Below are 27123 nucleotides of genomic sequence, written 5' to 3'. Positions count from 1 at the left end.
TTGCACTGATGGTTTAGGAGCACTGTCATATTAGTTGTCCTACTTTTACTGGAAGTGAAGACATGCCATCGATATCGTAATCAAAAACAGTATCAAAATATAAATCAGTATCAAAATCAAAAGGATTTAAGTGTCAGGCTTTCAACTGCTGGCATATTAACTTCAGTTACTGGTTTAAGAAAGGCATTAGGGTTTTTTTCTATACCTTGCACATTCACAGAGAAGAAGACATTTCCAGAAACATGTAGACTGGTTAATTAAATCCAAATTACCATGCTGCTAATTCTGCTATTACAACATGAAATGTTTACTGCATTTATAATCTCATGGACAATTTACAATTTATTTGCACTACTAGTTGCACAAGAACTTGTTAATTTCAGCTATTACAACACAAAATGATTACTGTATTTACCATCTCATGGACAATTTATTTGCCCTCCTCAAATCAACTCTGTGTACTAGCCAGCACTACACTGTCACAGTGTACTGTATTGTGTGGTGCTGGTTACTGTTTGCATATTTTGCACAAGTGCTCTTATGTTGTCGTTTTTTGTTTTTTGGTAAAGTTCTTTTGTTATTTTTTGTTAGTTTATGTTGTATGTAGCACCTTCATCCTGGAGGAACATTGCTTTGTTTCATTGTGTACTGAACTGTATATGGTTGAAATGACAACATAAGCCTACTTAAATTGACTTAAATACTTGAAATGAGAAACAGGTCCTGCAGGTTTAATTTTGTTTCTTTTATTCCTTTTTTTGTGATATGATGATAAGGATGCTTGTGTTCTTTAAATAATAAGTTTGTTTTTCATTCTTAGGGTGTGATATTGTTTTTTTTTTTCTAAAGAATTTCAACCTAGTATCAGCAAAACTTAAAAAAAGAGCAGCTAAAAAGCAATTACTGGATTATTTGATGGGACTCTTAACTGGGCTAAACACATGCATTATGCAAAGTTGTCTCACAGGTAGAGATTTATCTAGTAATAATGCAGTAATTAATAATAAGTAATTAATAACCAGTAATAATGCAGAAGGTGGGATTTGTCTGGGGAAAAATATTTTTACACTTTACTGTATCAATTAATGCTAGAAAGAGCCCAATGTTGACACTTTTACTTTGATGCTGACATTGATTTATAAAAAAGACTTGCAGCGCTTGCATCAATCTTAGGTGTGCTAAAACTTTAGATCCACTTCAACGTGGCGTCGCCATCTGTCGGAGGTGCAACGGTGCTGCCATTGTGGTTTATATAAGATATCTATAATTGTTGCCATTAACTAAGGATGCATCTTCAGTGCCTTTGTTTATTTATATGTGATAATAACCTGGTAAGTTTAATGTCATGAACCTTTAATTTGCTTTTCAATCAATAGTTCATCTAATTACTATGCATAAATTATTTGTAAAGATAAAGTATTCCTATTTTCATGAAACCATACATATTAATGATAGGCTAGGTGTTTCTGAATTTCTTATACAATATGTAAAATGTCAAGTATACACCAATCAGCAATAACATTATGACCATCTGCTTAATGAGTAGGTCCCCTTTATGCAACCAAAAGAGTAATGACCTGTGTGACACCTTTCTAGACCAGCATTAACCTTCAGCAATTAGAGCTACAGCAGATCAGACTACATAGGATAGGCTTCGCTCCCCATGTGCATCTAGCCTTTACAATTTGGCCTTGTTCCAGTAGCTACAGTTACAATATCTTATGTCAGTGGCACCTGGACGTGGGTGGGTATATTAGGCAGCCAGTGAACAAATTTAAGGAATTACGTGACTTTGACAAGGGCCAAATTGTGTTGGCTAAAGAACTGGGTCAGAGCAGCTCCAAAACTGCAGTTATTGTGGGATCTTCTGTCAGGACCTACCAAAAGTGGTGCAAGGTATTAAAATGTGTGTAATTGTGTCAAGGGTGGCCAAGGCTCGTTGAGGCACATGGGAAGCTAAGGATGCCCTGATCCAATATAAAAGCTGTTGTAGCTTAATGGCTTAAAAGGTTAATGCTGGTCTATGTAGAAAGGAGTCAGAACATACAGGTCATTGATGGTTTGGTGGCACAAAGGGGAGATTTAATCAATATTAAATTGGTGGTCATAATGTTATGATCGATCGGTGTTTATGTTTGCAGCCACCAGAGGGCGGCAGTGGTTTTTACTCAATGTACCCTTGTCCTTACGGATACTTGCAAAAAATATAGTGTTTAAATGAAAACTGATAGGATTTCTCCATAAAAATGTGTGTAAAATGACAACCTGAACTAGGAATCAATCGTTTGTCGTAGTCGACTGTATCGCCTACTTCTGTGTCCAGAAATGAGTCAATCCTGGTATAATATCAGGATGTAGGTCTGCCACGTGACCTTTACAGTGGACATCTCCAAGGATTCCCAGCGGCTGAGGATTTTAATAGCAGCTCTCAGTGTTGACGCAGCCTTCACGTCGTGACATTGAGCGTGGGCGTGTTTTGACAAGCAGCAAATGCCTTTTGAAAGCTGCGCGGCGGTCACGGTGAGCTCCGCCCCCGTTCCACGTGCTCGCATGTCTCCGTGCCGCACGCGCGAACATTTTGCATAAAATGTGTGTCAGTAGGGCAGCGATCTCTCCGGCACATGCAGAGCGCACATGCACTAGGCGGCTTTTCAACTCGCGCTCGAACAAGCACGTCTAATACCCCAGCTCAAATGAAAGTGCGCGGTGTGGCACTACATCAGGGAGAGTTAGAGGGGCACGCGAGTCCAAAGGAACCGCACGCGTTCTCAGTAAGGTCCCTTAGTGGCACTACCCAAGTCACCTGAACGGGACGGATGTGGGTGTGAGGGGTGTGTGCTGTGATGATATCGCCAGGGTGGGGTGCTCAAGTTTTGACAGTCCATCCCTGTGCACAGTGTTGGCGAGATTTATTCTGAATTCTTCACTATAGGCAATACAACGCAGCGCGCGTACCAGACCAAAGATATAGACAGCCAGAGAGAACTGCAGAAAGCTCTGCGCACCTGACACAGCTCGAGCTCGAGATTTATTTCGCACACTTACCTCCTGTTTTATGCACTACTGTTTGATTTTTCTGTGCTTTTGGTATTTTTCACTTTTCCGGCTTCCTCGACACCTTTTTCACCTTGTGCACATACTGAGGATCTGAGCCTAATCGACAGAAAGATCGGACAAGACATATCAAGGATGGACAGCAACTCTGGTAAGTAATAATAATAATAATAAATCCAAAAATAAAATAATTAAATGCAAAGATGGTGCTGTGCGTAATTCCTATTAAGTATGATTCGTGCAAAAGGTTATTAGCATCAACCCATTCATTTTGATCTATTTTAGGCAATTTATATGAGGTTAAATTGCGGTGTGCACTCCTGCTTTATTTAATAGAAAGGAACAACAAACAAATGCAACGTGCTTTATTACCTTTCACATTGCACACACACACACACACACACACACACACACACACACACAACGGCCAACTGCCAGCATTCAGCAGGTTTGAAATACTGTAGGATCTATGTGTGTTGCACTCGCGCACGCGCGCATTGGCAACTTCCTGTTCGGAGCATGAAAACAAACTCACGTGGAGCAGTACACGCGCCTCCTCTCCAGAAGCCCAACTGTTTTGGTTCAGCGGGCGGCGAGCGCCTTAAGCGAGCTTCTGTAACCATGCAACTATCAGTTGGGCGTGATGTAAACAGACAAGAAGAGCTATTTGTGATTCAGGGCCATGCATCCTACAGATGTATGTGTGTGATCTGTGTTTTAGTATGTTTTAGGTATGGGTAAGACGTGTATATAAAGAGATAGTTTAAAATCTTCAGTTTGGCAGCAAAAATACTTAGCAATTATGAAACAATTATCCCTACATGAATATTGTTCATATTATTTCTTGAGCATCCACCAGAGGAACCTGTCTACTTAAGCTTGTTTGCACAGGGCTTTCCTCCATAAGGTTATCCAGGGGCCACAAAGTCCTGCTGGATCTGCTTACCTAGTGCACTGGCCTATTAACTGAAGGTTGTTTTATTGGTTCAGAGGTTGTAGTCACGTTCCAGGACTCGTGAAAGAAACCTGATGTATACTTTTTAACCCCTTGGATTCAAGGAAATCCTGACTTGGCCATGTGAAGCAAATATTTGTCCAAAAAACATGCCACACCTCACTTTATGAGCAGCAAAACATAATAACTGATATGATACTCAGAAAGGGATCATAGCCTACATCATTACACGTGATTTCGAACGTGATTGCTGTCATGTAAATGGACTAAACTGGACAGACGGACAAATATTGACATAAGCCTTGTGAGTGATCTACTATTTCAATGCGCAGCTAATCAGAAAAGGAATATGAAACGCTGCCAAGATTATGGTTATATCAGGCGGTTGATATTTGTTTTCATTGTGGTAGGTGAAGCTCGGGTGCAGTTTGGGGAAAGACTTGGCACACAGGATTTACTGTGAAGCTTAAACACTCTGAGATGTAGTCTGGCAGTACAAATAGGATTTTTCATTGTACCCCTGGGGTGGTATTATCAAGTATATATTTTCACCTAGAAATATGAATATAGTATATCTTTAAATAAATGTATACTTTGACCTTGATACCATATATACTTTAACAGGAAGCCTAACAGAATCATACTAAAGGTGCAAAAAAGGTGTTTGCTTCATAGTACCATTTAGTGTCAAGGGAAAATACTTTTTGGTTCCCAAGTCGCCTGTAGTGTGTGAATGAGCATGTGTGTATGTGTGTGTACCCTGCAATGGAGTAGGTGCACCCAGGTGTCCAGGGTGTATCCCATCTCTGGCCCTTAGTCTCCTGGGATAAAGCAGATATAGATGATTAGTGAGAGCGAGATAGATAGATAGATAGATAGATAGATAGATAGATAGATAGATAGATAGATAGATAGATAGATATCGCTCTCACTCATCATATATATATATATATAGCCTATACATCAAATTTTTTAAGTAATGATGTTTTCAGTTTTAAGTAAACTGAACTTTTTGAGTTTGTTGTACTCATTTATATTAATTGTTCTTTACTTGCATTAATGAGTAGCCTAATTCATACTATTTAATAGCAATTAATAATTTTTTTTTAGTTGTTGCAAATCAAATAAATTGTTGTTTATCTTTCGGCTGCTCCCAGCAATGGGTCGCTACAGCAGACAATCCGGTCCGCACAGAAGCTTGGCACAGGTTTTACGCCAAATGCCCTTCCTGATGCAGCCCTTCTATTTTATCTGGGCTTGGGACAGACACTTTAGCCAGTTGTTGGGAATCGAACCCAGGCCTTTCTCATGGCAGGCGAAACACCTACCACTGAGCCACAGATTTTAAGATGGTGGAACTTACAGATACTTAAAATATCAAATTAGTTCAGCTAACTTGAAAAGTGTCGTTTCTACAAACTCATAAATACCAAAAAGTTCTAAATACTCATCAAGGTCTATTAATTCGAAATAATTGTAGTACAGTAACAGTACTCAATATGTTTAACTACTTTGAGCCTTAGGGTTTACAGTGGATAGATAGATAGATAGACAGATAGATAGATCTAAGAATCTTTGTATAGCGAAGGCGTCCTAAAAGGTGGTTTGGTTTAAAGTGTAGAAGTTTATACTTTTGTAAGCTTCTACATGGAAAGTTTAAGGGTTTTCACAGAGGGACAACCACCTAACCTTTAAAGCATCTCGATTTCTATCGATGCCTTTGGTTTTCTGTTCTGAAGCACTACCCTTCTTTTAAGCCGAGTCGAAAAAATGTCAGCTTTGGTCAGCGACCTGATCTGCTCTGAGCGATACGAAATAAAGGTCATGTGAGGCAATGTATAGATCTGAGTGTTGAATTTCGCTGGGTAACGGCGCTAAATGCAGAATCAGAAAAGAGAACTCCCTATCTCACTCACCCCCTAGCCCACCCCATTCCAATCCAAGCTCCATACAATATCGTTTTTTTTTTTTTTTTTACAACAAAGCAGACAAGGCTCCGCCCTCGCGCGCGATATTATTTCCTCGTTCACTCGCGCGCCTCCTTTCGCCTTCACGTGGATGCGCTCTCTCGGCCGCGTGCGGCGCGTGATTCCCGCACCCCCTTCCACCCGCACCCTTCCTCTCTTCTGCTGCTGCTCTCGACTCTGGTGTATATTTCGGTGCACGCTGCAGAGGGAAAGAAAAAACAGGGAGGTTGGTCAGTGGGTCAGCGATTTCACCGAGGAAAATCTAGCGCACCGTCACGTTTTCCGCCTCATGCAATATTTTTTTTTTCTCCACTTAAAGGGGCTGGTTATTATTTCGAGCACATGGGACTATAATCCTCGTGAATCGTATCCTCTTGTTAGATCAGTAAACAAAACAAGAACATCTTGATAAGAATGTTATTCAAAAGCGTAATTGTCGGGATTTTACTGCTTCTCTGTTGCTCTCTCAACAACCTTGCTTGTTTTCTTGCCTTGGAGATAATTAGTCAAAAGAACACAGATTGTCTTGTTACCAAGAAAAGCATGAACGACCCTGTCCTAAAGACATTCTCACACTAGAAATTTCCTTTACAACTTGCTGATACTGGAAATATTTTCATCAATATAAAATAAACATATATTTACACAAAACTTTAGGGGTTTTTTGGGGCCAAATAACACTAACCCTAACCCATCCATTGATCCATTTTTTTATAGTGCTCATCCTGTGTAGCTCAGGGGTACACCATGGATGGGGTGCCAGCTAATTGCATGATATTAGCAGGAACACACAGGGCAATTTGGAAAGCCCAAGCAGCCTACTGTGGATGTTTTTAAACTGTAGGAGAAAGCCAAATTCCTTGAAGGAAACCCACAGGGAGGACTTGCAAAAGGCACACACAGAACATAAGACTTTAAAATCTTGAATTGAACCATTCAAATCAAGTTCTAAGCATTCAATTGTGGCATCAAATTTTTAGATTGTGTATACCTCTTAATAAACTTGATTTAATAGTCCACTACAACTTTGACCTACTTTGAGAAGTGATCCCTTTTTCATTAACAAACACAGAATGCTGAGGGAGCAGCATTCATCCATGAACATATATATTTTTTTAGTGTTTTATATTCCTGTGAACCTTCATGTGTGATGTTTAAACCTATATAAAACACTACAAAGCAGTGACCAGTATAGTGCCAGCATGACTTACGTGTCCTGACACTTTAAGATGTGAAACGTGAAGGTGATATTGAGATCATGCTCAAGTGCAGCCGTGCAGGCAAAATATTTTTATTCATTCATTTATTTTTAGTCCAACATGATCAAGGGAAGAAATGAGCAAGGTGAGACATGGAAATGATTGTGATTGTAGGGAACTCACGTTTTTGTGTCTGATTGTACCCACGAGCAGATTAAAACTTTGGATAGTCTAAGCTCATGATGAGCTGTTAGAGACCAGCTGATTCTTTAATTAACATGAGTATTTCCTCTGACCCCAATTTAGTACCCTGCAGAGACCATGCATAAGCACAACAGAACTGTATTTTACACTCGATAATGCAGGGAGGTCATAGTAACTGTTAAAGTAGTGATATGATATAATTTTAACCTCATGATAAATATTTTGTGTAGAACGTTTAAGTGCATTCCTTAATCAAAAGCTGGCTGTTTATCTGTTAGTCCATATTTCTGTGAAATACTCTGTGTTCACGTGTTCTGTCTGGGTGGGGCTACTGAGCTAATCTCAGGTAAAGACCTGAGTCACACACATGCAAGGTCAGGCATGGCAGTGTGTCAACATTAAATCCCACACGCACATGCTCACTGTGGGATTATAAAAACACCCGTGTTATCCAAATGACATGCAGCATGAGGCAGCAGCGGAGCCAGGGGAGGGCCTGTTTATATTTTCCTCACTCATAGAGAAAAGGTTATTTGCTATGTGTGGCTTGTAGCCTCAAACCTTTTCCTGTTGTTTGCTTTGGAGGCAACGGCAACAGAGTTCTAGGAACAAGCTACTGTAAAATGACTGTTAAGCCTTTGGGGTTGAGTAGACAATACCAGACCAAGGCATTTCTATTTATTTATTTTAGTGTTGTTGTTTTTTTTTTGGAGAAGAACTTGTAGTATTGCATATCCATGAGCATCCTCATAAAAAGCTTATAAATAATAAATGTAGGCTGGCAGATGTGCATATTAATATTATTATTATTATTATTTGCCCCAAGGAGGTACACTGTGGTCCTGGAACTACAAAATTAACTTAAATTAAGTTTAGAAAAATATATAAAATAATTTAAGTAGAAATACATGTAAAAGAAAGATAACCATACATTATGTGATTGTTTGATGAAAAATAAATTGTTTTTAAATTAGGAGTTCACTAGTCATGCCATGTTTTTTCTGCGACTTACACTATTTAGTTTTGCACTAGGACTGCAACACTAAAGTAGCTAACAATAATAAAAGCTTAACAATGTGCAAATGGCACGTCCTAATAACTGCCGACTTACCACAAAACATTCCAAAGTTGTTAAATACAGTAAAGTAGACTTGCGTAATTGTTTCTGGAATTACAAAAACATACCCTTATCTTTAAAAATGGACAAGAAGTTAGAACAATTTTCTTCCTTTGGTGCACATTAAGTATCTTGCTACAAACAAGTGACAGAATTGTGTATTTAAGATGTTGACTTATTTTATATTAACTTAATCTTCAAAGCATGTATGACAATTAAGTTACTTTATACTATGTGTTTCAAGGGTAAGTGTATGATGATTGCAACACCAATTCCTAATATTCCTGGGTAGGACTCCGGATCAACCTGATCATAACCAGTATAGTAGTTACTCAACACAAATAAACGTACAACACACTACAGTACTAGATAATTGTTATAGTGTGTTATAGTTTTAATGTATTCAGTATTAATGTAATCAGTGATATTATTATTTCAGGTTGAAGCCCATGCACGTTTGCCTGTCTTTCTATATGACAGAACTCTCTGTCTAACTTATTAATACAAAGAAATAAAATGTTGTAAGGTTGAGTGTCTTATGCCTTGTTTACGCTAAGTTGTATTTATTTAATCGTCAGCCAAATACAATCCCTGTTCGGTAACCAGAGAATCAATCACAGTTGAGAAATCTACAAAGTAGATTAGATAAAAATAAAGTTTTCACCTATACCACTTCAGCGCTGTTATCTCAGCGGTGAAAATATTAAGTAACCCCAGTAAACATATTCAGTTTAGCTTTACTAATTAATATCTATCGGTGCATGTGTTTGTTTAAGCAAGTAGCTTATTAGTAGCTTATTTTAAAGTAGATTCTTAAAGTTGACACATAACTGTTCAGAACATCGCTTTTACAACATTATGAATTCAATTATAGTGCAGGTTAAACTTTATGCAGATTTCTAAGTGCAGCAAAAGTTTCAATAAACTCTGCCCAGCAATCGATTTATGATACGCCTACAGTTTGACACATGCGCAGTACGCTGTCAAAACTTGCGGTTTATAATCTGGCACAAACCTGCTCATAACTTCTGCTTAACATTTTTATTTCATTCATGGTAAGGGCTTATCTTCATGCAAAAACCTAAGTATTGCTAAAGTTTTGTTAAATTCTGTCTAGCCAGATTTTGTTACAGCATCACACAAAAGTAGCAGACAATTTTTTCTGAGAATGGTTTCAGATCCTCCAATGTATGAAACGTAAAGATATCAGAGAGGGAGTAAAATCTTTCCGTGCCACGGGCATATGCCACTCCACATGTCACCGCTGTGCGCGCATGTCACTGGCAGCTGTTATTCCACATGTCACCGCTGTGCGCGCATGTCACTGGCAGCTGTTATTCCACATGTCACCGCTGTGCGCGCATGGCACTGGCAGCTCCCACTCCACGTGTCACCGCTGTGCGCGCATGGCACTGGCAGCTGTTATTCCACATGTCACCGCTGTGCGCGCATGGCTCTGGCAGCTCCCACTCCACATGTCACCGCTACTTGCGCATTGCACTGGCAGCTGTCACTCGCACGCTACCAGTACAGTAGCTGCCACTGATATGTCCGTCTGTCATCGGTCTCAACGCGACTATTAACGTCTGTATACGCCACTGGACTCCTCACGGTTAAATACGTTGGTCACATGACAGCTGTATAAGCCGGTTACGGGACTCATTGTGTGTAAAGTTTTTCTGAAGTTGCGTAGTAGAAGAAGCGAGTTGCTCGGTCCGTCCGCTGTGCTTTTGATAAGCTTTTCTGGCGCCAGGAGAGACTCGGTCAAACACACACACACGTTGTCCGTCAGAAAGGTCTCTGTTTATTAACAGCAAAGATGGGGTTTTTATATGTTTACACTTTCAGGTACGTTCATAATCCTGTGAAAATTAATATTATTATTTTATTCTGTCGACGTTAATAATGTGTTTTAATGTCGGTAATAATTTCACGACTAACGCATGTTTCTTAATATGATTCAGTGACGCTCCCTGTAACTGTTACCTCTGCTGAGTGCTTCTTTTTTAAATGAAGCTCATCAAAACGTACTTGCGCTCATCTATGGCACAAGAGAGCATGAGTGGTCTGGCAACTGTCAGCATCAACTCTGAATTAGAAAAGACTTTATCATATGAAGAGCTCATGTACGACTTTGCCTCAAGAAAGAAGGCAAGAAGTGTGCCTTTGTAAATTTTAAACATTGGAAAGCTCCAGCAGATGACAGTGTTGATTTTACTTCAGTTTATTATTGTTTTTTATTTTTATTTTATTTATTATAAATGTTTTATTTAAAGTATAATTTTATTTTGTATTTTTTTGCTGTAGAGCTACAATTGTAATTTTTAAATGATACAATTTATTTATGTATTTACTTTTAATAGAATAAAGTTCTATTTTGGCCCCTATAGTAGTAAGTTATATTTTATACTGTCTTAAGTCTTACCTTAGGTTAAACGTTTTTGAGAATTAGACCATCCAGCTAAGATAAATGTTATGTTGTTGATTGATAAAATCTGGATTAAGGATATTTTATTTTATTTTGTTTCATTTATTTAATTTTTAGTTTTTTAGTTTCCCCCTGAGGGATTGCCACCTTATTGTGGTCAGGGGGTTTGCGTGCCTCAGTGACCTTAAGAGCTATACCAGCAGGAGCTTAGTCTTCAAGTGGGACACCCAAGTTGGACAGGTCTGAAGGTAGAGGCCTGACAAAGTGTAATCCACTTCTTCAGGCTTTGGACGCAGCTAACAACACAATTCAGCAAAGACAATACTGTTACTATAAGCACAGGGGGAAAAAAAGAGTGCTCGATCATGACGTGTACACATGATGCCCCCTTCACATTTCTGACTGCTCCCCCAAATTTTCTGGTCTAGAACCGGCCCTGGTATGCTGAGCAAAATTAAAATAAAACTTGAACGTGCAATCAATGATTCAAAAAGGCTGCATAAAGACGTAAAAGGCTGGCACTAAAGAATAAATCCATACATCCATACATGTTCATATGACAAGAAAAATACAACACAGTAGGCTAATTAATTAAGCCTTGTGAGGCTTGGGGAATTGGGTTTATGAATGGGGTACAAAGGTTTGCTACACACACACACACACACACATACACACACACACACACACATATACTGTATATATCTATATCTATATCTATATATATATATATATATATATATAATATATATAAAGTTAATATATACAAATATTAACTTTTAAGAAATAATCCACCACTTCATCCTATGTTTTTCTCATGTTTGTAACTACAAACCGGATGCCAAAATAGTTGGGACACTATACAAATCGTGAATAAAAACTGAATGCAATGATGTGGAGGTGCCAACTTCTAATATTTTATTTAGAATAGAACATAAATCACGGAACAAAAGTTTAAACTGAGAAAATGTATCATTTTAAGGGAAAAATATGTTGATTCAAAATTTCATGGGGTCAACAAATCCCAAAAAAGTTGGGACAAGGCCATTTTCACCACTGTGTGGCATCTCCCCTTCTTCTTACAACACTCAGACATCTGGGGACCGAGGAGACCAGTTTCTCAAGTTTAGAAATAGGAATGCTCTTCCATTCTTGTCTAATACAGGCCTCTAACCGTTCAATCGTCTTGGGCCTTCTTTGTCGCACCTTCCTCTTTATGATGCGCCAAATGTTCTCTATAGGTGAAAGATCTGGACTGCAGACTGGCCATTTCAGTACCCGGATCCTTCTCCTATGCAGCCATGATGTTGTGATTGATGCAGAATGTGGTCTGGCATTATCTTGTTGAAAAATGCAGGGTCTTCCCTGAAAGAGATGACGTCTGGATGGGAGCATATGTTGTTCTAGAACCTGAATATATTTTTTTGCATTGATGGTGCCTTTCCAGGCATGCAAGCTGCCCATGCCACACGCACTCATGCAACCCCATACCATCAGAGATGCAGGCTTCTGAACTAAGCGTTGATAACAACTTGGGTTGTCCTTGTCCTCTTTGGTCTGGATGACATGACGTCCCAGATTTCCAAAAAGAACTTCGAATCGTGACTCGTCTGACCACAGAACAGTCTTCCATTTTGCCACACTCCATTTTAAATGATCCCAGGCCCAGTAAAAACGCCTGAGCTTGTGGATCTTGCTTAGAAATTGCTTCTTCTTTGCACTGTAGAGTTTCAGCGGGCAACGGCGGATGGCACGGTGGATTGTGTTCACTGACAATGGTTTCTGGAAGTATTCCTGAGCCCATTCTGTGATTTCCTTTACAGTAGCATTCCTGTTTATGGTGCAGTGTCGTTTAAGGGCCCGGAGATCACGGGCATCCAGTATGGTTTTACGCCCTTGACCCTTACGCACAGAGATTGTTCCAGATTCTCTGAATCTTCGGATGATGTTATGCACAGTTGATGATGATAACTGCAAAGTCTTTGCAATTTTTCGCTGGGTAACACCTTTCTGATATTGTTCCACTATCTTTCTGCGCAACATTGTGGGAATTGGTGATCCTCTACCCATCTTGGCTTCTGAGAGACACTGCCACTCTAAGAAGCTCTTTTTATACCCAATCATGTTGCCAATTGACCTAATTAGTGTTAGTTGGTCTTCCAGCTCCTCGTTATGCTCAAATTTACGTTTTCCAGCTTCTTATTGCTACTTGTCCCAACTTTTTTGGGATTTGTTGACACCATTGAATTTTGAATCAACATATTTTTCCCTTAAAATGATACATTTTCTCAGTTTAAACTTTTGTTCCCTGATTTATGTTCTATTCTGAATAAAATATTAGAAGTTGGCACCTCCACATCATTGCATTCAGTTTTTATTCAAGATTTGTATAGTGTCCCAACTTTTTTGGAATCCCGTTTGTATATAACATTTCAGAACTTACACAAAGGCTTGGAAAATAGCGCAATAAGATCCAACAGGATGTTTTTATTTAAAAATCCCACATTTTTTCCAAAGTTAAAAATGAAACTCAGTGAAAAGTTTTGTTTTTTTGACGAAGAACAGGTAGATTCATATTCATTTATATTATTTGCCTTGTCTACAAATGTATATACTTTGAATAAGTTTGTGTTTGTTTAATTTGCTGTATATAAATATATATATACTGTATACAGACAGACAGGATCATTAAAAGGATATACACAGTTACACAATTGCCTAGAGTTTCCCTGGGAAGCACGACCTACATTCTTGAAGTTTTGACCCCTGAGGTAGATATACAGAAACTTTGATACAGGACATGAAACAATATCAATAAATGCACTGTGCATACTGCTCATAACTGTCTCCTAAAAAAAAGCTTACATTCATAATTCTGCACAAGACAGAAGGATTTCACAGATTCCAGGCAGAAATGGCTTTACAATCAAACACTGTTATGGAGTAGAACATGTGTCCTGTTTCTTTTTTAAAGGGTAAAATGTTCAAACCCAAAATGGTTTTAATAGAAATTCATCACCAGAAATGTTGTCCTGTGTGATAATGGAGGCACACAACAACTTTACTCAGTACAGTATACATTTTGGACCAAGGCAAGAGGAGGAGGCCCACTGTTTAAAAACAAAAACAAAATTCTAGGCCCTGTCCCCAACTTCTTTTTAAATTTCTAGTGGTTGAAGTTAAATAATTTCACTGACATTCCAGAATGTATGTAAAAATTGTTAAGTAATTATTTATTTTCATGTGTTTGCATAAATTAATTAAGTGTCATTTATTTTTTATCATAGAAATGTAAATAGGGAACATTGTAGAGGTCTTATTAAAGGAAGTGATTGGTGTGATTATATATAGTGTTTCTTTTCACTTTATTTCTGTCACTTTAGGTTGCAGTTACTATATATTAAAAGCAATATAGTATTACAGTTTAGATTGAAACATATTGCTTAATTTAGCCTTGACAGTAGTCTTAATATTAATGACAAATTTAATTTTCTTGATCTCCTTTGGTTGTTTAATAGTAATTTGACAGAATGCTGTGACAGGTGCATACAGAGAATACCAGATCAAGTGACTAGTGTACAAATGAACGGTGTAGGAAATGGGGTCGCTATAGGCCTCTGAATTTGTAAAATTTGATCAATCACGAGTGCTTAAGGTATGAACAGAAAAATCGGTGAGGGATAATTAAAAATAAAGGGGTATTCAGAAACAATTTAAACGTTATGCAGATTTGCAAATAGTTGGTGTAACTACATAAAACTATGTATTGAAATGTGACCAAAAACAAACAATCCTCAAGGACATAAACAAATGTCAAAGATAACATGCGTGTGAATTCCCATCTCGACAAAAATACATAGAAAAACGGATGTTTTTATATAATTACAAGTGCTCTGAACGCGCATCCCTGCTAATTCTCTGCTAACCTCTAAAGTTACAAAAGATACCGTGCCCACCACCACGCAAACTGACCCACCACGCAGTCATTTTCGCCGCGCGCACCTCTGCGACTATAAACCAAGCTTTAAGTAGTGACAGTCGCACGTAGCGGTGACAGGTCGAATGACAGCCAATATGTGAAGACACCATGTCGAGTGACAGGTTCCTATTGCCGTGTCGGGTCGCGTGAAATGCGCGCATGGCCGTGCCGGGTTGGTTGCCATGCGCATATAACAGTGAAAGATCGAGTGCCATGCGCACGTAGCGGTAACATGTGGAGTGTCAGCTGCCAGTGCCATGCGCACGTAGCGGTGACATGTGAAGTGGCATGCGCAAGTAGCGGTGACATGTGGAGTGCCATGCGCACGTAGCGGTAACATGTGGAGTGGCAGCTGCCAGTGCCATGCTCACGTAGCGGTAACATGTGGAGTGCCATGCGCACGTAGCGGTAACATGTGGAGTGCCATGCGCACGTAGCGGTGACATGTGCAGTGGCATGCGCAAGTAGCGGTGACATGTGGAGTGGCATGCGCACGTAGCGGTGACATGTGCAGTGGCATGCGCAAGTAGCGGTGACATGTGGAGTGGCATGCGCACGTAGCGGTGACATGTGGAGTGGCAGCTGCCAGTGCCATGCGCACGTAGCGGTGACATGTGGAGTGGCAGCTGCCAGTGCCATGCGCACGTAGCGGTGACATGTGGAGTGGCAGCTGCCCGTGGCACGGAAAGATTTTACTCTTACTGAGATATCATTGAATGAGAAAAGTTCTGACCAATATACAGACAAAACTTTTATTCATATAGATGGTTCCAAAATTAAGCTAATTGATTGAAATTTAATTAGCCTATTCAAGTTAACCAAGAACAAACATGACCAAATTCTTGTTTGGCTGCTCCAGATACATTCTGCTGTAAGTGTACCCACAAGCTTTGCTTACAGCAGTGCTTTACAAGCAACACGTCTTCACTCTCCAGTCTTATTTGGGTCACGGGGAAAAGAGTAATACCGTACTAACAGTCAGTTCTTATGACAAGACTGAGACTCTGCTGTGGGAATGCGCGGTGGATCAAAGGTCTCGAGCCAAAGCCGCAGAGCACATTCTCACCAAACGTGACACTCCCTCTCCGCCTCGCATCCATTTCGCGCATGGCAGCGCTGCAAGAGACCGCGAGACGTCCTTGAGCGCGCGCCGCCGACCTGAAATCACGGAAGCGGGTTGTGACGTTGTGCACGAGACCGCGGATTTCGCAGCTCCATGTGAGGAGTCGGTCAGGTGCGGCTCGCTGCTGGCTCCGTGCCACAGGAGTGAGAGGGAGCCGCGATTGGTGTGGAAGCAAGAGGCGTGAGAGCGCGCGGCCACGTGACACCAACACGGAGTCACATCATCCGCGACGCATGACCGGAGATGCGGTGAGGAGGATGCAGTGCAAGGGGGTGGGCTGATGCGCCACAGGAGTTACTGCTGTGCCAAAAACATTTGGAAGCAAAATCAGGTCACTAGATCCGCAAGTAAAAGATTAAAATGCATGACTACAAAAACAAGCATCATACAAATAAGCTGAAAATACGCTCTCAGAAATAGATCGGATAAGATCTCCTCAAATGGTTCTGCAGGTATCCTTCTGTTCTCTTCCTCTGGGAACATTTAGTTGCAGGGTTCTGCAACGCCCAAGTAAACATTGCCCCTCAACAGAAGAACCCTCAAGGGATCTAGACTAATTAATTATCAAATCAAATCAACATTTAGTTATATAGCACTTTACAGCAGCCCAAGTTGAACCAAAGTGCTTCACAGCACTAAAAATGACAACGAAGTGGCAATAAAAATAGAAATAAAAAATACAAAAACTCAATAAAACACTTAATTATAAATAAATAAATGAAAAATGTAGTAATAATAATAAATAAAACAAAACTATACAATAAAAATAAAAACCCATAAAATTATAAAATATTAAAAGCCATTCTAAATAAGTGAGTCTTTAGTTTTGCTTTACACAAAGGGAGGTCCGTAATGTCATGTAACTAAGGTGGACTGGTGTTTCAGAGTTTAGGACCGGCCACTGCAAAGGAGCGATCATCCCATTGTTACCGAGGGACCACTAGCAGGTTTTGGTTAGCAGAACATAAGGCTCTACTTTGTTGATAAAAGCTTACTGTCGCACACAAGTAGGAAGGTGCCAGACTATTAATCACATTAAAAACAAACATCAAAAGTTTAAACTGAATCCCAAATTGTACTGGAAGACAGTGGAGGGAATACAGGATTGTCATATTATTGGTCAGCATACAAGCCGCAGCATTCTGCACAAGTTGCAGACGATGTAAACGAGCTTGAGTGATACATAAAGTGCATTGCAGTAGTCTAGCCGCAAACTAATAAAAGCGTGAATAGCTTTCTCCGATTCAAAAAGGGATTGACCTTTGCGAGGAGGTGAAGCCTGCTCTGACAAGAGAGTCAATGTGTGTCTGAAAGTTTAGACTGCTGTCTAAAGTCACCCCCAAATTTTTGACTACTTGGCTAAAATGAGGAACTGGAGAATCAAGACAAGCAGTGATAAAAATAGAAAAATTGGAGGTGCCAAACATAATACATTCTGGTATACTCTTATTTACAAAGAGACAATTTTGTGACAGCCAAAGTTTGATGTCATGCAGACAACTCTGAATCGATTTCAGCGCATCAGATGAATTTGGCACAACTGGCAGATAGATTTGTAAATCATCTGCATACAGATGAAAAGAAACATTGTGCTTTGAAATAATCAACCCTAATGGCAGCATGTATAAGGGAAATAAAACAGGGCCCAAAATGGATGCCTGTGGAACACCAGAGGTCAAAGGGGCTGAGGAGGAAGACAGATCACCAATCATGACAGAAAAAGTAATATTTGTTAAATATGACCAAACCATTGTAGTATGGGACCTTGAAGGCCAACTTCTTGTGCCAGACGTTAACTAACTAAGCTTCAAAAATATGGTTCAAGTGCTCAGCAACAGTTAAAAAAAACATTTACATTGGTCCAATTTATTTATTCATTCATTAATACATTTTGGACCAATTTAAATGTGATTATCCCAGGGTTTAGGCAGAATCAGCTCCTACCAAGACGGCACCAACCAGATGTCCCACAGCTGAGTTTCAAACCCGCTCTTTAGAAAAACTTTGGCTGACATCATGGATGGTATATCCACTTCTATTTTATACAGTCTATGCTTCAATGTCTAACATGCAGTTAAAGTTATTGTTCGCTTTAATCAAATCAGTCAAGAAAAAAATATAATAGTGTTGATGATGGCGAGTGGTGTAAAAAAGAAAAAAAAATTATGGTATCCACTTGTACTTAGAGATACTATGGCTTTATATTCACACACTGACACAGATAGGGTACACCCTTGAACAGGGTTCCAATCTATTTCAGAATTACACTCACTCACACACTACGGGCAATTTGAAAATGCCAGTTAGCCTAATCTGCGAGACTGTGGGAGGAGTAACCAGAGGAAACCCACCAAGCACGTGGAAAAATGGGGCAGCACGGTGGCATACTGGTTAGCCATGTGGCCTCACACCACCAGGGTTGAGGGTTCGGGTCTGTGGTCATGGAAATTCTATGTTCTCCTTTGCTTGATGGGTTTCCTTCGGGTACTCTGGTTTCCTCCCACAGTTTAAAGACATGCAGAGTAGGCTAATTGGTGTTCCTAAATTGCCCGTAGTGTGTGAATGAGTTTGTGCATACATAGCATGTGATGGATTGGCAACCTGTCCAGGGTGTACCCTGCCTTAAGTCTAAGAGGTATAAAAAAAATTAATAAATTAATGATTTTCAAAATGGTTTTAACACATATAAATATAATATAGCTATGCAAATCTGTCTGTAAGTTATCTATATATAATCATAAAATATGATTTAAAAGATAAATAAAAACTGCACCACAACCTTTTTTAATAGATGTGCCTGCTGTAGTGCCTACTAATGTAATGCTGTATTAACACTTGCATTTATATTGTCTGTGCCTTCTTTTATTATTTAATAATAAGTACAATATATTTCTTATTAATCATTAATTCAGTATTGGCCCTTGCCCTCCTTATAGTGTAACGAATCTAATACAGAGTTGTACATTAGCTTTAAAAGTTTCATTGTGAGCTTAGGGTGTCCAGAACATGTGACACCAAGACCTTGTCACTGGTCTAATATAGTATATGGTAAATTAGTCATCAACATTTGATAACAATAGATAAAGTGATATGTATATTTGTAATGCAACATAGTATTTAGTTGACACTAGGCAGCCTCACTTATAGATATTCATTTTACTAATTAATAAAATAAAATGCAGCAAAAGTTTCAATAAACTCTGCCCAGCAATCAATTTAAAGTATGATACGCCTACAGTTTGACATATGCGCAGTACGCTGTCAAAACTTGCGGTTTAAAATCCGGCACATAAGTGCTCATAACTTCACTTCTGCTTAACATTTTTATTTCATTCATGGTACAGGTTTATCTTCATGCAAAAACCTAAGTATTGCTAAAGTTTTGTTAAATTTTGTCTAGCCAGATTTAGTTACAGCATCACACAAAACTAGCAGACAGATTTTTTTCTGGGAATGGTTTCAGATCCTTCAATTATCAAACCAAGATTATATAAAATTTTATCCCTTTAATTTACTGACTAATCCAGAGTAATAAAATTTAGCCTGACTTGCTGGATCATTTGGGTTCTTTACTATTAATCATATTAATGTACTAATTCCAGTATGTAATCCTGTCTATAATTACAAATATTATGGGAACTTTAAGAACTTTTATTTACATTTATATAACATTTAGCAAAGTTACTGTATAGCAAATTCTGCTGTTATAAAAAAGAATCAACTTTGAGATTGGAAGATCACACTATCATACTTCTGTAAAATTCCTTGGCACTAGATAAGCAAACATGTCAACATTAACGATTCAGGCTCATAACTATGCAACAAACAAGGTATCTTTGCAAGTACTTTTTGCATTGTGTAGGTTCTTTGCATTAGGTAGGGCATTTGGGTAACATGCGTCCGCAGTGTATTACATACCTAGATTTTATCTTATCAGCATATTTATTATTCTAGTTTTACACACGAAGAGGTGAAACTGGGTGAGTAAGATGTACTCTACTTTACTTTGCACCAAAGAAGGTCAAGGACATATATTTTGAAATTTAAATTCATAAAAGCCTGTGGTACACAGATATATGTCAAGAAGACAAACATGGTCTTAGGGATTACTTCAATTTTTTTTAAAACTATTATTATTATTTCAGGAGGTGTAATATTATATGCTGGCTCCAGTGGCAGTGCCAGCCCAAGCCCAGGCAGCCCATCCAGTGGGTACCAGACTCAGTCGCCTTCCACACACTCACAGCCTTCATCCCCAGAGGAGGTCACCTTTACAGAGATCGGCGCTCTTAAACAACAAGGCACCAGTGGAACTCCCTCCTCTCCCAAACTGGTGTTTCAATTCCCAGAGATCTACAGCAGCTCAACACCATCCTCCAACCAGAATACATACTCACACCCAATTGCAGGAAAGAGGCCATGTGGCTTTACTGGCACCTTCACAAGTAAGCACCAGAATCCAATGTCCTTAAACATAAGATTCCTAGTCAAAATACTGATAAATAGATGAATAAATACTTCTTTTTGTTCCCTCCTGATTTCTTTCCATCTGTCTTATTTTCTCAGAGGCAGGGGGTATGGTCCTACTCTGTAAAGTGTGCGGTGACATTGCATCAGGGTTCCATTATGGAGTTCATGCATGTGAGGGCTGCAAGGTAAAATTTACATGCAAGGCACATTGCAGACAAATTACGTTTTTTTTAATAGACCCCCAAGCATCAATGTGTTTTCTGATTTTCCCTCCCGCCAGGGTTTCTTTCGCCGCAGCATTCAGCAGAACATTAACTACAAGATGTGCATGAAGAATGAGAACTGCCTGATCATGCGCATGAACCGCAACCGTTGCCAGCACTGCCGCTTCAAGAAGTGTCTGGCTGTGGGCATGTCCCGTGATGGTGAGTGTCATCGTTGCCTGGTTTCTGCCACCTCGGCTCCACAATGGGCTTCCGACTGCAGAGAAAAACGAAGGCATCACATTTCTCAACCTACATTCTCCATTTAGCTTTAGGAAGTTTTTTAGGAGAGCACATCTTTTTTGGCTTGCATCTGCAGCCCTGCTCTAGTCATTCTGCCCTTTGCAGTATGCTATCTCTCTCTCTCTCTCTCTCTCTCTCTCTCTCTCTCTCTCTCTCTTTGAGCCAGTTTAGGCCCTCTCTTGCGCACTCCCTAAGCTCTCCTTCCTCCACCCATTCCACAGACAATGATTTATGAGGACTGGAGTCATGCAGTCCCTGAAGCTATCCGTCATCTGGAAAACTGCAGCAAGTACAAGAATTATTTTGGGAAACTGGAACACAGGCAACTAGATTACCCCACATGTGCCCTTATGATAGCTCCTGCAATGAATAGCATGCCGCTGCAACAATTAAGCAAGAGTTGCAAAAAATAAAGAGGTGGCTTTGTTGCCCCCTTGGTAACACAAATAAACTATTAATTTCCTGTATCTGTAGTTTTCTCTCCAGAAAAAAAATACAGATAATAAAGAGAAATCAACCCATAATTAAATGACTAAGTAGGAAATATTTGCCTGGCCCAGAAAACAAAACAAGACAACCACACACATTGTGACCTACTTAGTGAGTTTGTTTTTTGGCTTCTAGTCTTCTCGGCAATGTCAGTGCTACCAGCTGTGGGACAATATCAGATCTATGTGAACGTGTGGGGTTTAGCACAAGTAGGTTAAATCGTTAATGATATGAAGAGACAACTTGGGGGGAATTTTAACTAGGTATGCAGGAGAGTAGACAAGCATTCCTGTTGACCCTTAGGAGGGTGTCAAGAACCACAACCTAAAAACCCCTTTCTATTGTTGCACCTATTGCACAAACAGGAAAACCTCATATAACTGCCTCTTCGCCACATTAAAGTGGCCGCCCTGATTTCAACTCAGGCCGTTGTGTGATTTTATCTTTATGACAGAAGCAGATGTTCAGTTTGACACGATGGCACGCTTTCACTTCCGCTGTTATCTTACCATTTCCAGCCTCAATATAGGGCTTATAGAAATAAATCCGTTACGTGTTTTGTCTCTGTGGAACATAACTGAGGGTGGCTCTTACAATTGTTTTTATATGTCCTGTTCATACAGTTATCTATTATTCCACGATGCATAAATGTAAGAGGTGGTTGATATGTCTCTGAAGCTATTTCATCTTCTTAGACTAAAGTTTGAGATTAGTAGGGCAAGTTTTCCTAAGCGTCTTTTGAGGTCATTACCTATAACACTGTAGATCATTTCAATAATTATGGCCTTAGTCCATAGTCCTTAGTGATGAAGATCTTTAAACAATACACCCATGATTAAATGCAATGACAAAATTCTGCTTAAAGGAAACATTCTGATCCAGGCTTATGCAAGAAAAGGGGTTGCATGAACAAAAACTTCCTCAAGGGTAGGTTTAGGTTAGTTTTGATATTTTGATGATTCTGACCATTAGCAAGTTTTCTTCATAATTCACCATTGCCACTGCTGCATTTGCAGCTGTCACATGTGTTTATCTAAGTCTCCTGCAGTCTTCTCAGTGGTAGCTGGGGTCACAATGAGATTTTAATTTCGGACGCTTTGTCAGTGCCTGTCTTTCCTGTCTGTGATTGTCCAGTGTACTGTAAATTTATATTCAGTGTTTCAGCTCTTAGCCTAGACACCCTCTATAGGGTTTGATCTGATGCTGCATTTTCCTTTTCTTTGCATCACATTCCACTGTCCTCTTTTCCTTTTTTTTTTTCCTCTCTTTTTTTCTCTCATGCTGCCCCTCTATATATTAACCCTTTCTTCTTCGTCCTTCTCTCCACTACTTCTCACATTTCTGCTCCTTTGTTGTCAACTCTAATTTCATTCATTGCATTTTTTCTTTCTTTGTTCTCCTCTCTTGGTCGTTTCCCTTTCCTTGTTCTCCCCTTTTCTAATTCTCTTGGCTCTTCTTCCCAATCAACCCAATGAACCCTGGCTCTAATGGGCATCAGTCTTTTTACCCATTCACTTTGGCATTAACATCACGTTTAGCCTGTCCCACTGCCCTATTTACTGGTTGAATGAGGGAGAAAGAGGAGAAGACAGATAAAGAGAGTAAAGGAGAAGAGGGGGGACAGAGAGAAGGAGAATGAGCGGGGGCAGTATACAGTGACATGGGCTCTATTTATAGCTCAACTGGCTGATGGATATTTTTAGTAAAGGAGAGGGACACAACAAGAGGTGTTTTTAGATAAGGATCAGCTGTTTCGGTTATATCTAGTCAGGTTTTCTCTTTAACCCTCCTGTTACCTTTAAATTTGCTAACATTTTTTGACCACAGCAATTTCAACCTCCAGAAAATGACGATAATTAAAATTGTTATCCAAGTTTATGTATAAAAGTCACTGAATAATAAGCAAAGAATATATATTTCAATCATTAATTATGAGACTTTAGGAGAGGTAAAAAGAGAATGGAGTATCTTAATTGGACCAACCTTGCTAAATGTTGAAATGAACATAAGGTTCCTGTCACAATTTGAAGATGCATGCACGTTTGCTATTTCTCCTCCAGTACAAAGTACAATTTTTGCATCATTCGCAAAAATTCCAATTTCATCCTAACCCTACTTGTATCTAGTAATCTGGCAATTTTACTCAATCTTTTAACATTGACATCTATGTTTCTTTGTGTCTTTTTTAGCTGTGCGCTTTGGCCGCATCCCTAAACGTGAGAAGCAGAGGCTGCTGGATGAAATGCAGAGCTACATGAACAGCCTGAATGAGTCAGCCAGCTTAAACGTAGCCTCCTCCCCTCCTTGTGATCCCCCTGCCAGCCCAATGGAGATCCAACCCAAAGAAACGATCGGCTCCATTGCAAAAGCCTATCAGGACATCTTCCCAAATGCTCCTGACCGTCTAACAAAGAGAGCAGCTGGCAGCAACAATGGCAGCAGTGGGTCAACCTCCTTTCAGAGCTCCACTCCTCAGGAAAGCAGCTTCTCTCGTCTTAATCCCCCTGCAACATATCACACTGGAGTACCTGTGGGTTACACAGTAGCTGGTCTCTGCCCTAGACAGCAAATGTCCAGTGACAACAAATGCCCACTGGATAACAGTCATTATCAAAACCATGCTCAGTCCAATCAAATCCCATGCCAGTCTACAGTTAACCCGTCTCCGCAGGCCAATTACGGCAGTAGTTATGCAGCTGGCGAGATGCAGGCTCAGACCTCATGCCCGTGGAAGCTGGTTGCAGGCTCCAAAGTACTGGTGAGAACTAAGTTTATTTTATTACAATGTGATTTATATTACAACACTTTGATAAAGTTGTCATATGAGAAAAGGCAAACATTGCATAGTATGTCATTGTGTATTAAAGAAATTTTACATATTGCCACTTTTCTCTTGCATGTTTCATTTTGTCTTAATGCAAATGTATCACATATATTTTATTTAAAAAAAAATTGTTGTTTATTTATTTATTTATTTATTTGCAAAGAGCCTGTTTACTTCACTGACAGTTAATTCAAATTACTTCATTCTATATTAGGTAGCTTTGATTCCTTGCCATTTCTTTTTTGTAGCTTTTAAAATGTTTTAATTATATGAGCAAAGATTTGTCCTTGAAACAAAAACACATGGAAATTAAATTGTATCATACTTACAGTATACAAAGTATGGGGAAAAGTGAATACATTTATACATATTGAGAAAAATGACATTTAAAAGGCTCACACCTCACTTTTTTAATACTTAGATTGATTTTATTAAATTGTTCTACCTTTAATTGGTTTATTATTTAAATAATTTAAAGCACACACACACACACATATATATATATATATAAATATGGAAATGCTCTTAAATTTTAAAATGTATTTTCTCCACTTATCTGTCTCTCCAGGCCTGCCCTCTAAACGCATGCCCAGTTTCAGCGCCAGGCGTCTCGAGCCAGCAGGTGTGGGAGTCTTTCTCTCAGTGTTTTACCCCTGCAGTGCGGGAGGTGGTGGAGTTTGCCAAGGGCATCCCAGGGTTTCAAGATCTGTGCCAACATGACCAGATCATGTTGCTCAAAGCTGGCACATTTCAGGTACAAATGACTGATCTTGTTAGCTGTAATCTTTTTAAGTAACTTTTTTTTCTTCACCCGCAATAAGTTACTGCATGGGTACATAATATATATATATATATATATATTTTTTTTTTTTTCATTAAAGGTGCTAATGGTGAGGTTCTGCTCGCTGTTTAACCCAAAAGACCGGACAGTGACATTTCTAAATGGACAGGCTTACCCACTGGCGACACTGCGCACATTGGGTATGGGATCCCTGCTGGATGCCATGTTTGACTTCTCTGAGAAACTGGCCTCCCTTAACCTGGAATCTGATGAGATGGCACTTTTCATGGCAGTGGTCCTAGTCTCTGCGGGTAAATTATGGACAAACACTGAATTCTATGTGAGAGGCAGATGGGAATATGCATTTTAAAACTTATGTAAATAATTTCTCCTCTAAGGCTTCAGTCTTAATTTATTAAAAAGACAAAATAGAAATAATACTATAAGATTCCCATTGTTAAATGTTGAATATTCTTTAGCTAATATGCAACATCCATCCATTCTCTCAAATATTTTATGCCTAATATGAGAAATAATAGTTAGATTTATGGAAATGGACACAGCGATCACTGATATGACTGCAAAACCAATGAAAAAAATCAAGCTTTTTTCTTTAGAGAAAACAAGCTTGAATAATTTTTTCCCATTGGTTTTCATTTAGTTAAGACTTTCTAACTAAAGTCAAATCAAATACTCAAAATCCTGACATGCATTCTGATTATGCTGGCTTTTCCACAGACCGAACTGGTGTTTCTGACACGGCAGCGGTGGAGCAGTTACAGGAGAGTCTGATCCGGGCGCTACGAGCCTTGGTTTACCGTCGTCATCCTGATGACAGTGCACTTTTCCCCAAGCTGTTGCTGCGCCTGCCAGACCTGCGCACCCTCAATACCTTGCACTCAGACAAGCTGCTCAACTTCCACATCGACCCATGAGCGGCCAGCTGCCATGATTGCTCATAAAGAAAATGACTTTCATTTCGCAGAACATTTCACCATTTCTGTTATCAGCTTGGTTGAAACGGCTTTGCAGAAACAACTTTGTATGATTGAGCGGACAGGGACACGAAAAGGCGGTTGTTTTAACTGACCAGAGACATGATCTGCTCTTCTTTCCAAGTTATATTCCATGACACAATGCCCAAATCTCAACTTCCTCAAAAGCACCTCAAATACTTTTCCAACAGACATGGATTTCAAAAAGAGTCAGTTTCCTATTCATATCATGACTAACCAGCTACTGTACTGTATAAGGAACCAACCAAATGTTTGGTGTCCTGTTTGGATCATTTTCACCTGTTTTTTTGTTTTTGTTTAGCAGAGCTAGTCTGCACCCAAGACCACATATAGAAATAATGAATAAAGTATAGGGACAATTTAAACATGAACATCAACATAAATGAAAAGAATTTCCATGTACAGAACATAAATATTACAACCATGTCATTCATGTCATGCAGTTGTTTATCATGTATGTATCATAAGTGTTAGTGTAATATTAAATAGCACAATATAACTGTATCATTAAGCACAAAACCTCTGAAGAGTTATTTCACATTTTGAAAGAAATCTAGAAATATTAGTCTTTCATCCTGGCAAAATACATGACATTTCTATTCCTGTTCTGTCGTGGACATACAGTAGTACATACAGTATATTATTGTCTCTTGCTCGAGACAAAACCAGCAGCCACCATAACCCAAGCATGTTTTGTAGAAGCTTATTTTCCTGTTCTGTTGCTGTAAATATTATGGCTGCAGGTACGTGTGACTGAGGCAAAACAGAGAGAGACCAGTAAGGGTTTGGGTGCCTTCTGAAGAAACGTTGTGTCTAACATATGGTTGTGAAAAATAGCAAGAAGTAACGAAAGATCCGATTACACCAGCAAAGACCTCCAATAGCCTTTACTGAGTGTTAGAGGTCTAATCGAGACATTTGGACTGGAGTACAGAAGATTTGTATTGTATGTGTGGAATAATGGTTGATAAAACAATGTGATGTATATTTTGTAAATTATATCCTTCCATAGAA

General features: G+C 39.2%; 1 protein-coding gene across 1 annotated transcript; it reads left to right on the top strand.

Moving 5' to 3' along the window:
* Positions 1-2609: 2609 nt before the first annotated feature.
* On the top strand, positions 2610-27123 carry nr1d4a (nuclear receptor subfamily 1, group D, member 4a). Its single transcript, XM_053483315.1, has 8 exons — positions 2610-3205; positions 20169-20468; positions 20590-20678; positions 20774-20918; positions 23678-24246; positions 24881-25066; positions 25194-25404; positions 25832-27123. The coding sequence occupies exons 1-8, from the start codon at positions 3190-3192 to the stop codon at positions 26026-26028; spliced, it is 1713 nt and encodes a 570-aa protein (XP_053339290.1). The 5' UTR covers positions 2610-3189; the 3' UTR covers positions 26029-27123.

The sequence above is a fragment of the Clarias gariepinus genome, chromosome 22 (assembly GCF_024256425.1).
Source record: "Clarias gariepinus isolate MV-2021 ecotype Netherlands chromosome 22, CGAR_prim_01v2, whole genome shotgun sequence".
In the NCBI taxonomy this organism is placed as follows: Eukaryota; Metazoa; Chordata; class Actinopteri; order Siluriformes; family Clariidae; genus Clarias; species Clarias gariepinus.
The sequence above is the reverse complement of the archived record's forward strand: the minus strand, read 5'-3'. Positions and strand labels throughout refer to the sequence as shown.

Bases quoted from the DNA above. Each gene is read 5' to 3' on its own strand.
- nr1d4a (XM_053483315.1), top strand. The intron at 20,919-23,677 runs GTGAGTGTCATC...TGTCTTTTTTAG, and splicing joins TGTGGGCATGTCCCGTGATG to CTGTGCGCTTTGGCCGCATC. The intron at 25,067-25,193 runs GTACAAATGACT...TTTTCATTAAAG, and splicing joins TCAAAGCTGGCACATTTCAG to GTGCTAATGGTGAGGTTCTG.